The sequence below is a fragment of the Pelobates fuscus genome, chromosome 4 (genome assembly GCF_036172605.1).
Source record: "Pelobates fuscus isolate aPelFus1 chromosome 4, aPelFus1.pri, whole genome shotgun sequence".
NCBI lineage: Eukaryota > Metazoa > Chordata > Amphibia > Anura > Pelobatidae > Pelobates > Pelobates fuscus.
Window position 1 is genome coordinate 349,728,084 of NC_086320.1, and position 16,746 is coordinate 349,744,829.

Consider the following 16,746-nt stretch of genomic DNA (forward strand, 5'->3'; position numbering starts at 1 on the left):
TATCCGCTATACTAAAGTAGTCTAAAAGTTTAAACTCACGTTGCATTCACACTGAATTCCTGATAAGTCACACTTTTGTAAATAACCCTAAATACAGAGCCAGGCGCATGTCTACATACCTCCCAACAATCTCCAGATTCATCAGGACAATCCCGACTTTGGACTATTATCGTCTGAAAGAGTTTTCATTATTCAGAGAAATGAAGGCGCTTGTGTTGAATAATGAAAACTCTTTCATTATTAAATTTTTTTTATCAATAAATGCCTGTTTGGAAAACTCTTTTCCCTCTTGGCAATATTTCCTTCAAATTCCCTGGTGACATTGAAAGTGTTACAACATAATAGTAAGCAAAAGGATTTAACTTTTCCATTCCTACATCAGCCAGCAGACCAAACTCACAATCATTTCCTTTTCATTTTTTTTTTCGGAGTTGTTGCCTATGTTTTAGAGAGCAATGTATGTAGGGGTCATGTGCTGGCATTGAGCAGATCTAAGAAACACAGCAACGGATATATTATAGTGAAAAGGACAGCCAGTAAACAGAGCTATAGCTGTCCTGTGTTTACATCATTCAGCGGCTCAGTCTGTGTAAACACTGTGAAGGAATGTCTTTAGAAGGAGTTGAAGGCCTAGCGTGGCCTAATAGAACCAAACTAGTTATTCATAGGGTTAGCTAAGGGACATGTGGGTGGGTTCTTGGGTAAATGCAATGTAAAATAAACTAGTGATAACTGATATGTTGGCTTAACACTTTACACAATGCTTATTTCAAATACGAAAAGAATTCTGTGTTTTTATCTCCGCCTCCTGATCTTTTAGTTACAACCACAGGGTTGGACTAAGTAGTTACACGTGTTCAATGTGATCGTTAGGTTGTCACCAAGTGATCAATGGAGTGCACCTGTAATGACAAACATGACGTTATGTCACCTTACACCCTATAAAATGTGGGGTATCCTGAATCCTCAAGTCACGGGGGACGCAAAGACTGTGCTAAAGGACAACTGTCGCATAAATGCTATTTTTAAAAAATATATATAATGTTCATTTCATTAAGTTTTAAAAGTAAATAGATTCTTTGTTAAATTACATATACTTCATTTAACAAAGAATCCATTTTTTTTTCAAACCTTTATGAAAGGGTTATAACATTAAAATATAGTGTTGAGGTAACAGCTCTCCTTTAAGGTGTCTATAGTGCCTTGTGAAAAGACACACGTTTGACATGAGACACTTTGATTGTTTTTACACCCAGAATAACATACCCCGAACTTCAGTTAGAATATTGGCATCTACACTGTATGCCAGACACATTTGTAGACATATTTGATGCATTCTGAAGCTTTCCAAATTAGTATAAGAGTAAGGGCAAATAAGAATTAAGTCAATTTTTGAAATCTGTGAAAGAGCTCCTGATGTGTTGCGAACCCATGTACCCGTTTTACTACAACGATAGAAACAAAATATCAGAAAGGAAAAAAATAAAGACTTTTTTTCTTTAAGTAAAACTGGTGCAGTGAGATCGTGGTTATTGTGTAGGAAAGGTCAGGAAGGGCAGGAGCTGTGGTTAGCGGAGATCCTGTAGAATGTTCAGTGCAGTGTGAGGTCTGTAAAAGGTTAATGTAAAAGAGAAATTAACAGGACTGGATACTTCATTCAGGAAATGTTTTTAATTCCAGGCAATTCCAGGAGGAATAAGGGTGATTCAGATTTAAAGTGAAGATAAAAAGCAATATATAGTAGGTTGGTTAAACTGTCAGGGTTAATTACTCAAGTAAGAATTCACACTGAATCCAAAGTGAATTTCCATTTGAAGGCCATAGTAGTTGAATTGAAAGCATAGATGACAGATAATTCGTCCAGTTCATTTATTTTAGCCTTAAATGTAACATTCACTTTGAATTCACCTTGAACTCTCACTGTAGTAAATTACCCTTTCTGACCATTGTCTGAAACTGCAATCTCTGGGGCTGAAATATTTCAAACACACCAACATTTCTCTGAACCGTTTCACTTGAACTTTGTAAAAACTGCTATTTAGAACATGACAGCTTTGTTTGGTATATGCTGTTTTTATTACTTAATCCCCAATCTCCTCTCTCAAAGGTGGCCTGCCATCCCAGATCAAATTTTACTGAAAATGTAACAGTTTAATGTAAACATAGTGAAATCGGAAAATGATCTAGAAGAACTTTGGCGGTCAAAATGTGTATGTCCCATGATCCTTTGCTAATGCATACGTTATATTATTTACTTTTATCAAAAAAACTTTAAATAGATTTTTCCATTAAATTAAATATTTTGGCTTAGAGATAAACCATGAGAGTTGTATAGCAATTTTTTTTTTTAAATATTTATTTACTTTTTAAAGTCAAATTGCTGTTATATTGGACTACAAAATGGTTATTTACTAACATCTGAAATGGCCGGAATCGAAAGTAATTTCATAGTGAATTTTAACATTTTTGGTCAATATAGCCCAACACAAATCATTGCTAAAAGGAGGAGTTTTGTATTGATCGCATCTCTGAATCTATAAACTATATTCAATAGAGACAAATTAAAATGTTACTAATAGCTTACAATACATGCAGCTTAACATTTTAGTCACATCGGAATCTATATATTGAGAATTCTTTATATCGCATTTCCGATTTGTTAATTTGCAAATACGTCCTACATTTACGGCTTCAACTTTGCAGAGGTAGATATATTTGTGTTCTTATAACCCTTTTCTTTTGGTTTTGAAAAATTTGCTGATCAGGTAGTTTGACTGCCAAGATATTTGAATGCTTGTTTTAACTTGTAAACAGAGTCTAATCACAGAAGGGAATGCAGATGGCCAGTGTTTGACTTACTATAATGATTGTTATGCTTATTATTAATATTCTACTGTAAATAAAAGGAGAAAAAAAATAACAGTGCTGTGTGTTTTCCCTGTTTATCTTACTATTTTATAAAACATGCTGCCTATTTGGAACAGTGCATGACCTATCATCAGTGACATGATAAGAGGTGGAGGAAGCATAACTTACTTATCCGTAGGTAAAAATAATTTCTGGATAGGGTGTGTGTGGGGGAGGGGAGGCTAGAAAAGAAAAGGAATGGGGATGATTATCACTGCCAATGCTAACAGAATGTAAACAGTAAGCTGTACAGTTAATGCAGTTGCCTGGCTAAAATCAGGCATCTTTATATTCAGTGGATTTGCACTTGGTTACTAAGGTCAGCAAATACGCTGATCAGTCACAACATGAAAACCGCCTGCCTGATATCGTGTAAGTCCCCCTCGGTCTGCCAAAACAGCTCTGACAAATTGTGGCATGGACTCTACAAGACCGCTGAACGTGTCCTGTGGTATCTGACACCGAGGCATTAGCAGCAGATCGTTTAAGCCCTGCAAGTTGCGAGGTGGGGCCTCCATGGTTTGTATTTGTTTTTCCAGCACATACAACTGATTGAGATTGGGATCTGGGGGATTTGGAGGCCAAGGCAATACCTTGAACTCTGTGTCATGTTCCTCAAACCATTTCTGCACAATTTTTGCAGTGTGGCAGTAGGCCACACTGAATACCAATACCAATACCATTAGAGAACACCATTGCCATGAAGGGGTGTACGTTGTCTGCAACATTCTCTAGGTAGTTGGTACATGCCAAAACAACATCCACATGAATACCAGAACCCAAGATTTCTTAGCAGAACATTGCCCAGAGCATAACACTGCCTCCACTGGCCTTTACTTCTTCCCATAGTTCATCAAGGAGCCTTGGGCACCTTTGACTTTGATGCCAGTTTACTGGGTGTCCTTTTTTGCACCACTTTTGGTAGGTACTAACCACTGCACACCATGAACACCCCACAAGACTTGCCGTTTTGGAGATGCTCTGACCCAATCGTCTAGCCACCACTACTTGCAGGGTCACTCAGATCTTTTCCCTTGCCCATTTTTCTTGTTTCCAACAGATGAAATTCAAGAATTGACCGTTCATTTGCTGCCTAATATATCCCACCCCTTGACAGGTGCCATTGTAACAGTATAATAAATGTTATTCACTTATCCCCCTCTGGCTGCTACTCAGTCACATTATATTGCATGAGCCACGTATGCGTCTGAATAGAACAGCAGTGTGAGGGTGATTTTTACTGATCTTTTATGTGATGTGGAAGGAATTATCAAAGCTCTGGTGTAGAAAATCATTCATCTGCTGAGTGATGACCAACACTGGGAGAGATGGTGAAAACTAACCCCATGGGCTGGGACGGAAGGGGTTGATTCTTTTTAGAATACAATTGTGCCTGTAGGTAGGTCAATCATGTGCTGTTTAGAATTATTATAAACTCTCTCTCTTGCATTGCTCAATTTGACTTGTCCATCTTTCTCTTATTCTGAACGTCTTTAAACCGTCTTTTTTGAAATACAGTTTAAAAGAATGTAGCTTAATATAGATGTTAATGAAAATTAGTGCTTGCACCCCAATTCATTTATTATTCAATAGGCACAAGAGACATATTTAAACACAATATATTCACATGTTCAAAAATCTCCCAGGCCAGTATTTCTACAGTATACGCCCTTGATCACAACTCACCCTAATCTCTTTGCACCCTAAACATCCTTTGCTTTTGTTTTCAGTATGCCAGACAAATTGTCAGAACATTATCTTTCATAACATAAAGGGTTAATTTCCATGGATTATCTTGTCTCCTTTTTGCTATGAGTCATGGTTTGCACAAATAGAGGGGGGTAGAGATGGAGGGCCTGATTGTTTCTGCTGAGATGTTGGAAGTTGACATCAAACAAACAGATTACCAAGAGGAAGCAAACATCTTGAAGCAAACATCTTGATTTATCAAAAGGTGTAATGTGATGTCACCCGAGGAAACATCACTTAAAGCTCTATGCGGCGACTGGCGTTACTTAAATTACTGTTTGTATATCGATTCTGGAGAATAGTAGATGAAAGGGTGTTCTCTACCCACTAACTGTTACAATCTATTCCTAATACAGAGAATATCTGCTGTACTAAGCAGGGGTCGTTAAAAAATAAATACAAAAAAAATTTATTTGCAAAAAAAAAAAATACTGAACTGATTGTTCCAACTAAGTCCAACTTAGTGTTGAACTAATAAAAAACAGAGCAGTGGATACAATTGTGATATTGTGAAAATAGAATAAAAAATGCTCTTGAAAAATCAAAGTGACACCAAAATGTGCCTATTAGTGTACAATAATACATAACAAAATACTACATTAATGCTCCCTTTTTCCGGTACTAGGATGGAATTCTGTAGAAAAACAATGAATTGGCTCATCTATTGCCCCTTTCGTTCATTTCATAATGTGTCCTGATATTTTTTGAGAGTGGCGGACTTGTAGAATTTAGACAAATCACTCTTTTGCCTAAAATTTAAGACAAATCTCAATTTGTTTGAAACCGAAGTCTATTCTACAGCCTCAGTTGGCGCCATATGTAATTAGGTCCATATCTGTCTGTTTACATCCACAATCCACTAGAAGCTCCAACACAATGGAATGAATCACGGAAAAAGCAATATATTTGGTGCCACAGAACCTGTTACATTGCTGGAGAAACATTTTGGCCATCAAATCATTCTCAAAGACCTGAGAGGGCTTCAGATCATGGAAATGTCACTTTGCTTATTGTATACATGGTGTGGCATCATGATGGAGATTTATCCAGACACAAATATGGAGTAATCACCATAAAAACCCAATAGAATGACCATCTATACTAAAACACCCAAATAGCCCCTTTTTTGCCTTAAAAAATCTCACCTTAAAGCAGATGTTCCAAGCCCCCTCCTCCCGCCTCCCCCACCTCTAAATGAGTATTTCATGGAGACAGAGTATTTATTAAATACTCGCCCTGCCACTGACATTATCATTGATGGCTCTAGGGAAAAAAGCTCTGTCTGTCCTCCATAGACCTCAGTACTCTACTCATTTACAATTGCTCGCATACATCGCTGATGTCGGCTCCTGAAGGCAGGAGATAAAAGTGGCAGGGCTCATGAGGAACAGGTTCAGGTGAGTTTCTCTCACCTTTTCCTCCCCCACCCCCAGACATCGGGCACACAGCCGCAATGCCACCATCAGGGGTCTTTGCAAATTATGCACTTTGCACTTTAAATATTCTGTTGTTGCTCTCATTTATTCCTTCATCCTGGAGTTTTTACTAGGTTGAATTGTTTTTATACTGCACAGAATATAGAAGCAACATTCATTTATGTTATTTACCTTGTGCAGTCTCAAAATAATACCATAACTTAAAAGAAAGGATACTAATTAGAATGGCATCCTCTAGCTGATGGTACAGTTAACCCTTTCAGGTCAAGGGGACAGGAAAATCCCACTATAACCGACCTGTTGGCTAGAAGCCATTTTCAAGCCAGAATCCATCGTTTCCTCTGAAAAGTGTCAATGCTTTATTTTATGCGTTTTATTTTGATGCCTACCTGGTAGACAGCCACTAGGGGCGGTCTTAACCTTACATTGTAAACATTGCAGTTTCTCTAAAACAGCAAGGTTTTACATTGTAGGACTATGGGGGGGGGGGGGGGGGCACTGCACCCAGACCACTTCAATGAGATGAATGTCTGAGTGCCTATACTGTACCTTTAATGTGATAATGCCATGCACAAAGCAGAGGGCCGTATTTTCTCAAAAACGCTGCTATTACTGCACTGCCTCGATCAGTACACCATATCCTCCTTCGAGGTAGTCAGGTCTTCAATCATGTCTAGTCTGACTGAGTTCCATCCCAGTGACTGGATTAATAGTACTTCATAAAAAGGTCAAATAGGGGGCATGAGAGCTAGAGGCATGTGTCTGAGTGACTGCAGCTATCCACATCATAATCTGTATCTCTGATATACATCTCGATATCATATAGCACTCCTGAAGCCTGCTACATTCAGTGTTTAACACCTGTTATACAGCTGGCTAATTAATGGGTCACTCCAGACTCCATAAACAATATAGTGGTTATGGTGCCATCATACTAAGAGTCTTCTATTTCAACAATTTATTGGCATTTCCTGTTACCATATCACACGCCCTTGTGGAAGACATCCAGAATATATTTATATTGCAAATATATATATTATGGGCACAGGGTATAAGAGGACTCACAGATCACGCGGTCATTCGGATCATCTACTAACTGATAACTAAGTCCTCCTGTACCAAAATGCTCACAGGTACTCTCTGAGTATTTTAAAGTTTAAAGAAAGCATAATTCTCTAAATGTGAGAGGGAGTGAGGTCAGTTTGAGTATTATTTGTATGGTTGAATTGTATCACCAATTATCAGCATGCTGCCAGAGGATAGAGGGTCCCTTATACCAACCCAGCTCTCCCATGGTGAATTTGTCCTGTTTTGGCACAGCAGAATACAAGGCCTTTATTATGACTTGGTTTTGTTTTCTACCCAGTCGCAGAATACCAGAGTATAAAAGCATGACAGCAGGACAGGGTCCTTGAAGTAGAACTATCCCTACGAAATTCAGGACAGTTGGGGTGTATGTTAGTTTGCCAAATATATATATTTTTTCAGTAATTGTAACTGAGGGTTTGAATATTGTTGAGGAAAATGAAAAATGTCCGTCTCCACACGAAAACACATCTAAACATATCTAAACACACAAAAATAAGTCCTGAGCTCAAACTCCCACTACTCCTGGGCATCAGCAAAAAGTACAAAGGTACAAAAGTACAAAAGTACACATCATCCACAATACATACAATAAAAACCAAAGAAAAGAGTTACCTGCGCACTATCCCAAATCCCTATGCATATTTAAATAAATGAAGGGTTTTTTATTCCACTCCAAGGGTCATTAGGTGTAAGCTCATCTGCCACCTCAAGGCAAAACTCTTAGGTGGGTCCTACACTAACAATTGGCCTACAGCACCTAATGGCCATTGGAGTGAAACAAAAAAACTCAATTTATTTAAGTATGCATAGAGGATTTGGAATAGTGTGCATGTAACTTTTCTTTGGTTTTTATTGTATGTATTTGGGCTGATGTGTACTATAGTCATTGCTGCCACCCACATGTTACAATGCTGTCGCCCAGCCCATGTGTTGCCTATTAAGGGTTAATAAGTATGTAGGGGTTTACATATTTAATAAGGGTTAATAGGTATGTAGGGGTTTACATATTTAATAAGAGTGAATAAGTATGTAGGGGTTTAAAAATACCCCTCTCTGTCTCAGTAGAGATTTTATTTTGCCTTAAGCTGAAGCAAGCAAGGTGAATGTTAGTGTAGAATCCACCTAAGAGCTTTGCCTCGGCGTGGCAGGTGGGCTTACATCTAATGGCCATTGGAGTAAAACTAAAAACTTCCATTTATCTAAATATGCATAGGGATTTGGAATTGTGCGCAGGTAACTCTTTTCTTAGTTTTTTTAATGGCAACATATCTTCCAACATTGGGAGGTATGGTGCGAGAATGAGTGGTGGCAGAACTGTGGGGACATCACCAGTGATATGACTTGCGTCACTGGCAATGCAAATAATGGGCAGGTCTCCTGGAAAAGGGGCAGAGCAGGTCCTTTGGCTGGCCTCTTACCAACAGGACTATGCAGGGAGCGCAGCTGAAACCCGCACGGCATGGTCCTAGTTCCTGCTGCACTGAGCGAGATCGTTAATGATGTGCTTGCGTTGTGCCCGCTTCAAAAGTGGGCTGGTGTGAGGCATGTGACAGATCTTGAATTCCTGCAAAAGGTATTATAGCCTGGTTGGATGAAATTAATATTAATCTGTTTGCATTATTATTTTAAACTGACTTATAGAAAGAATTCTTTATCATTCACTTTCAGGCTTTTTTATATGTGGGAGTTGTGTAACACCCGGGGCAACAAAAATAAAAAAGTTAAGCCATTGCTTAAAGTGTAAACAAACCTCAAGTGATAAACAGCTCAGAGATGTGATTTGTACAAAGCCAGCGTTGTTGTTCTTAGTAGATATTTTTCTACATTGTTAGAGCAGGGAAAGAGATGCCTATAAATTGTTTGTTTTAAAATGCGAACTGTATATACCTATATAAACAAACAGACTCCATAACAGGACCGCTAAAAAATAAATGATTGTCAGTAGCCACCTGGGATTTGGCTTGATGTCATTTATACTGCAGCTAACTAGGCTGAAAATACAGAAAGACATCAATCATAGTTGTATCTTCTTCGTTTCCAAGAGTCCTCTGCTGTTTGATACCACGTACACGCATAAATAATATCTTTTCATTTGATATTTTGTAGCTACTAGAGCTGACTTAAGAACGGAGGCATTGCACAATAAACATGTACGGCCGCATTGTTTTGAAATAATTACAAGTCCGATATAGTGATAATCACCTAGTTTCTTCTCAGAACAATGTATTAGTTGGCCATTACCTGTGAGTTTCTTGGCTCTTATTTTGATGACAGATCTTCAAATTCCTTCATTATAATTTCATGGTCTTGATTCGATCTGACTGAAAAATGTCCCGTCCGCATTGCATTGTCCGCAGCAAACTCTGCCAACCAAACAATATAAAAAATAAAATATAGGGGGTTATGCTCTAAACAGTGAATTGTAATAAATCGAAAACCAAATTACAAAAAAAGCGGTGACTATATATGTGTTTTTTTCTAAATTACAAGTTTTTGCCTAGGTTTTAATTCCATACAATTTGGTGTTTAGTCTGTGCCCAGTCTGTGCCCAGTCTTTTCTTCTTCTTAGAATTGTTTGTCTTGTTTACCTATCGTACAGTGCTGCGGAATATGTCAGCGCTATATAAACAATTGTTATTGCACTAAAGGGATACTCCAGACCACTTCTGCCCATTGGAGTTGTCTGGGTGCCAACTCCCACTACCCTTAACCCTGCAAGTGTAATTATTGCAGTTTTCATAAACTGCAATATTTACATTACAGGGTTAAGTCCTCCTCTAGTGGCTGTCTATCCACTAGAGGGACTTCCGTGTTCATAGAGCACGAAAAGGGTTCAGCAACACTGGACGTCCTCACGCTATGTGAGGACCACCAGTGTTGCCGAAATCCCCATAGGAAAGCATTATATAATGCTTTCCTATGGGGAGGTCTAATGCGAGTGCGCAGCCATTGCCGCTCCTGTGCATTAGGTCTCCCCTGCCGGCTCACGTCGGCGGGGGAGGAGAGTAGGCGGAGCCTGACCAGCGTTGAGGGACATCGGTGCTGGACTCCGGTAAGTCACTGAAGGGGTTTTAACCCCTTCAGCAACTTGCGATGGGTGGTGGGAGGGAGAGGGGCACTGCGGGAACCTGCAGTGCCAGGAAAACGGATATGTTTTCCTGGCACTGGAGAATCCCTTAAGCAAACCCCATACTGATTTATTGAAAAAATATATATGTCAGTATTATAAAGAAAAAAAAAATCCTCAGAATAAAATTGCAATACTTAAATCAACCAAGCTTAAAACACCTAAACCAAGCTTAAAACAGCCTAAATTTTGTAAAAAAAATTTTTTAACGTTTCTCTCTTTTTTTTTTTTTACTGGTGCACAAATCAGAAAATAAGGGGGATGGGTAGTTATGCCTGTGGCATTACTATAATTAAAGGGACAATGCCACCTAGACCAATTCTTCTTAATGAAGTGGTCTGGGTGCAGTGGCCCTGTTCGTTTAACCCTGCAATGTAAAACATTGCATTTTTGTTTTTTTAGAAACTGCAGTGTTTACATTGCAGGGTTAAATATACCTTTAGTGGCTGTCATACGGAAAACTCGGTCATGTGATGTGAAGGCCCTTTGGAAAGCACTGAATACAATGGTTTCCTATGGAGAATATTGAATGTATGCCAGGTTCCCAATGCTCAGTTGTACCATTGCAGTGGAAGTCATGCCTCCTCCATGATGTTGCGGGAGTCAGAGAGGTGGACAGTACCAAAAAAGACTGTGCAGGAAGAAGGTGCCCACATTTCTTTTTTTAAATGTTTTACTACAAATGGGAGGAAGGGTCCTATATAGATCTAGGGACAGGTTTATATTCCGTAATACAGGTTTGCATTCCTAATTCTACTTTAGGGTACAAGCTTGCTATGCTTCAGGTCTTTCCCATCTTCTAGTCCCATGGAAGAACATGGGTGCTCATGGGCTAAAAATAGACAGTAATGCTTCTCAAAAAGTAATGAGGATGGTCCAGCTCAAAAAGTAGGTAGGTATGTCTACCTGGCAAGTAGGTAGGTATGCCTACCTGGCAAAAATGGGTTTAACTAAACAACACTTTCCCCTACCCCTGCCCAGACAAAATAGGTGTGAGCCAGATCCTTAGCTGTCAGACTCGAAACCTCTGGTTTAAACTTGGAGAGTTCCCAAGTATGAGATTAATGTGTTCCATAGTAGTTGGTTTGGAATGTATTGCAAGAAATGTTTTTCAAAAAACACTGGTTTATCTTCAAGATCTAAAAACAAAAACAAAAAACACCTTTTTCTATTTTTTTTTGGTTAATTAACAGACAATTAGTTTGTTTTACTACTTAAGTATTTCTCCAGTTAAGGTGCTAAGTTCTGCTGCTCTGTTAGACAAGACACAGTCATTGAAATAATAATTGCTTACATGGAACTCTTCCCAGTGGGGCATCAACATTGCACCTAGATGTGCCACCATACGGTATCCTTCATCGCCCCTATGTCTCTGCTAATAAACAGCCACCGGGTGCACCTATTTAGTAATTGTGTAAGAGCGCAGTCAAAGTAATAATTGCAAACTCAATTGACAGATCAGGGTGGAAAAACTCCCAGACGAGCTGTAATTTTATTTAAAGATTTATTTAATTATTTTCATCTTGATGTCTTATTTGTGGTGTGTGAGTATGGAATTAACTGATAAACCTGAATACACCATGATAGAGATTGCACATCTCACTTTAAAACACTGTACATTATAAAGAATAATTGTTTCCATTTTTGATGTTTTAATGTCTTCATTTAAATGAACGTGGCGGAACAACAGGAGTTCACTAAAGTCGTGAGTCTACCTTGGCCCTCTGTTTCGATTATCACTGGGGGCCCAATTTAGAATACTCCCACGAAGCAGGCGGCTATGTGCTATGGCAGAGTAGGCGTCTGTGTACCTGGCCGGCAGGTGCCTATTCAGCCAAAATATACAGTGGTGGGAAGGAGGGCAGCAAGGTAGCGTATGTCAGTGTGTGTCTGTCTGTGAGAATGTGTGTTGTTAAACATTGTGTGTGCCAATGAATGCCTTAAGAGGATGAAAATCTTTAACTTAAAGTTTCACTCAATTCATATAATTTGTAGTAATATGCATGTATGTGTCTGTTATGTATGTATAAGTTTGTTTGTGTGTGTGTATATATATATATAAATTCATAACTGGCTAAAAAGACACTTAAACCTAAAGGGACATGATCACTGTCTAATCACAAATATGTTTTTTTTAAAAACTTGCAAAAATAGTATTATATTTATATCTAATCTCAAGCCTGCAGCAGATGCACATTTGTCCTAACAAGTTGCTTTTCGTTCTTATCCTAGCTCACCTTTTTTTTTTTTTTTTTTTTTTTTTTTTAGCAAAAACCACCCTTAATTGTTTAATTAATGACAACACAAGTCAGATTTCTTATAGGAATTTTTTTTTTTTTTTCCATTTGGGTTATTTTTAAAGAAATCAGAATTTCATGTGATTCTATGAATAATGTTTTATGTATTCATTCCTGTTATTCACTCTTATATCTTAGAACTAATTGAATTCCAATCTTATAAACTAATTCACATTTCATCTTAATAGAGATTTGCTTTGGGATATCTGATAAGATAGAATGTCTTAATGATTGTAGTTGTTTCTTCGAAGCATTAGATAAAGTTGAAGCAAATTATATAATAGCCATTGGCAATAGCCTAACTAGTTCAAGTCGTGCAGGTTTTTCCAGGTAATACGTACCTGGTCATTTGCATACAAAAACACTCAAAGCTAACACCCTTGATCATGTGACAAGGTAATGTAGGGCATGGTAATATGACGAAACTGTAAGGACATGCGTAGGACTGCTATCTATGTTTCTGGTCTCTGCTTTCTGTACTTTAACAGGGAAGTGACAATTATAAATGAATATAAATGTAAAATATCCATGAACTAACATGTAGGTAATCACTATACATACACTAACACTTAATGTGTGTGAGAGAATGAGAGTTCACCTGTGGCCCAGTCCATCAATCCATCCATTCTTGTATCTATCCATCCATCTGTCCACCCATCCCTATATATTATTATTATTATTATCGCCATTTATATAGTGCCAACGAATTCCGCAGCGCTATACAATATTATAAAATGGGGGAAATGTAACAATAAATGAGACAATTACAACATGTTACAGTTGCAATAGGTAGATGAGAACCCTGCTCAAACGAGCTTACAGTCTATATAGAAACATAGAAACATAGAATGTGACGGCAGATAAGAACCATTCGGCCCATCTAGTCTGCCCAATTTTTGTAAAATAATTTAATTAGTCCCTGGCCTTATCTTATAGTTAGGATAGACTTATGCCTACCACGCATGCTTAAACTCCTTCACTGTGTTAACCTCTACCACTTCAGCTGGAAGGCTATTCCATGCATCCACTACCCTCTCAGTAAAGTAATACTTCCTGATATTATTTTTAAACCTTTGTCCCTCTAATTTAAGACTATGTCCTCTTGTTGTGGTAGTTGTTCTTCTTTTAAATACAGTCTCCTCCTTTACTGTGTTGATTCCTTTATGTATTTAAATGTTTCTATCATACCCCCTGTCTCGTCTTTCCTCCAATATTTTATCCTATCAATATATAGGATAAAAATTGTGAAAAAAAAATTCAGTTATAAAATATACAGACCTGAATTTTGCAATTAATTTGTAATTTACATACTAAACTTGGAATTGTGGAGAAAATGTAAGGATATTGCAATTTTTTTTTTGCCTAAATTGGCAAACTAGAAAGATATTACTTATGCAGAAACTTTTTGCAGGTCAGTTTTTTTAGCCTTATTTTTGCAATTCATGTTTTTATTTGCGACAACAGAGTTTAGTCAGGAACCGTATTAGATGATAATTTAGTGAGATTTGTTCTGGATTGAAAGCTAGAAACCAGCTCTCGTTTGTTGACATTTAAGGGTAAATACCGTAATCTGTGTGAGTTATTTTAATAGTTCCATTTAGAGGGTTAGTGTATTAATATTTTATTTTTATTTTTTTATTTTATCGTGCTCTTATTATACAAACAGCAGAATTCACCCTAATCATATCATTATAAGGTTATATTTCTGCAAACTGAGTACAGCCTGATGATCCATTGCAGTGCAGAGGAACTCTGTGTGTTAGTCACTGTCTTTGTGTTGTACCTTGAGCTGTATTTTTAGTATTCTGGCAGGCGAATGTCAGGATAGTCGGCTGTGATTGGGATTTGGAAGATTTCTTCTTTTATGGGCAGAAGAGATACAGTCATTTGCAAACTTTAACCCCACCCTCCCTCTCTTATTTACTTTATCACCCATGAAAAACCAGTACTCAGGCAGAGACGTCCTGCACTAGGATATGCAGCAACCTGATATTATGTTCTCGCAGAACATGTAGGTACAGGAGTACAACACATGCCTGGACTGTCTCAGTGCTCCCATGTCTGTATACAAACCCTGAACACAGCTCTGAAGCACAAACGATGGAACATCAAGTATCCCCTAAAATCAGGAAGCAGAAACCAGAGAAACACTTTGTATCCCTGTGCTGTGCTGGCTCCAGAAATCAAACAGAATTAGGCAAGGTAAATATAACTATGTAAAATACATGCAATGCTTTAACCAGGTAGAATTTTTTAAAGGGACACTCCAAGTACCAGAGACGGATTAAGGTTGCTCAGGGTCCTAGGCAGGATGCCAGATATAGGCCCCCTACTAGAGCCCTGTTCTTTGTGGCAGTGGGGAGGGGGGAGGGATTGTTGGTATTGCCTGTGTGATGGTGTGTATAGTGTGTGGAAGAGACTCTATGGGAGAACTGAGTGTGTCTGCATGTGCTGGTTGAGTGTTGTGTGTGGTGGCTGAATTTTGTGTACAAAAGAGTCTAAGTATTACGTATGTGTGTAGGGCACTCTGAGTATTGTTTTTGTGTGTGCGTAGTGTCTGAATGCGTGTTTCTGGAGAAGCTTTTCTTGTTTTGGCAGGAGGCAGCTGTTACAACTGGTGGTCCAGTATAAGCCACCCTGGCCTAGATCTCTGGTGGTCTGGTAGAGGGTGAGCTATGGAGCAGGATCCTTGGTTGTCCAGTGGAGAGCTTTGTGGTCTGCACCAATATTGGTGCTCACTTGGTCCGGTGGTCCAGTTTTGTAATCTGCAGATCATACTGGGAGCTCACTTGGGGTTCCGGCACACAGTTGATGATTCGGAACGCTGTCTGCAAGTCATTGCAAACCACTGGGGGACCGCCACGGAGCTCTTAAAGTGATCTGCACTCGATATCGATATCGATAGCAGGTAAAGGGGCAAGGAGCTGAACAGGGAGATATCTCCATCTATCTGCTGAATTAATGAGGTCACCCTCGCTGCCAGAGCTGGAACTTCAGGCTCAGACAGAAGCTCATTGGGGTGCCCATGCCATCTTATGGGTAATCTTGCTCTGCCAAATACTATACAAACTACAGCTTGTACTGATGGTTATGGAGTAAGGATCTGGGGTTTAAGCCGTCCAGTTGTTACCAACCTGAGTGGTTTAACAAAAAAAACCTGGCCCTCCAACTTTGATTACCACCTCTTCACTTTTTTATTAACCATTTAAAATATTTTTACGGTTAAAAAAATTTCAATTCACCCAATCGCTATTAACTCCTATGGCAAATCTGATGGGACAGGATTCCTTTCTAATTGCAGTTAATATGTTTGCTTGGTACCCAGGGATTGTTTGATGTCACCAAGGATGAGCAGAAACATTGTAGCAGCTAGAAGCATTTATCCTCATTAAACAAAGATATAGTTTAATAGAACATTACGAGGGCTTATTCACTAACTCTTTGGATTGGAACAAATCCAAATCCAAATTTAAAAACAGCAACAGTATTCTCTGACTGTATTTAATTTGTATCATTTTTATCTAGTTTAATATTCTTTTTTCATGTTTCTTAGTTTCCAGTTTGACTGTTTTCATATGTTGGTTATATTAGTGTCTTTATTAAGGGGACATCCAATTTAGACAGTTTATTGCATTGTTACAATTGTAATTCTAAGGAAAATGTCAAGTAATTACAGAGCGTATCTAAATCAGCAGATATCTTGAACTGCAGCACTCTTATCGTCGCCGACTTTTAAATAACATCCATGTTCAATTGCTGAGGGAGATAATTGTGTACGATATGCTATTTTTGTGCTATTTTTATGCTAACTCATCTCTCTCTGATTAAATTGTGTTGCGGGCTTCAAGGCACACAGAGATGATTAGCTTTTTGATTGCGCTGGCCATGTGTATATGCCATGTACTCAATTTGTTTGGCGATCTCTACGGCTTTTTACATCATTGCCGGTAGTTTGGTTCCTTTTAGTACCTTTTTATTTTCTGTAAATCTTTCCAGAACAATCGTGCTCGTTTCGAAAAACATTATTTGTTACTCAAAAAACATTAGCGGGAATAAGTTTCTAGATCAAACATTTTTTGGGGGGGCAGAAAAAGCCAGTTCCATTTTTTGAACTTATGGCCATAAATAAATTCAAGTTTGC

General features: G+C 38.3%; 1 protein-coding gene across 15 annotated transcripts in view; it reads left to right on the top strand.

The window, feature by feature from the left end:
- The window catches only part of KIAA1217 (KIAA1217 ortholog), a 591,389-nt gene that overhangs the window by 343,060 nt on the left and 231,583 nt on the right, over window positions 1-16,746 (top strand). The window contains exon 1 of one of the 15 annotated variants that reach the window (XM_063452548.1): window positions 14,541-14,807. The exons of the other annotated variants lie outside the window; for them this stretch is intronic. Within the exon in view, the coding sequence (XP_063308618.1) occupies window positions 14,706-14,807 (102 nt within the window). The 5' untranslated portion in view covers window positions 14,541-14,705. Of the gene's footprint in view, window positions 1-14,540; window positions 14,808-16,746 lie in introns of those variants that run through there. 15 annotated transcript variants of the gene reach the window in all.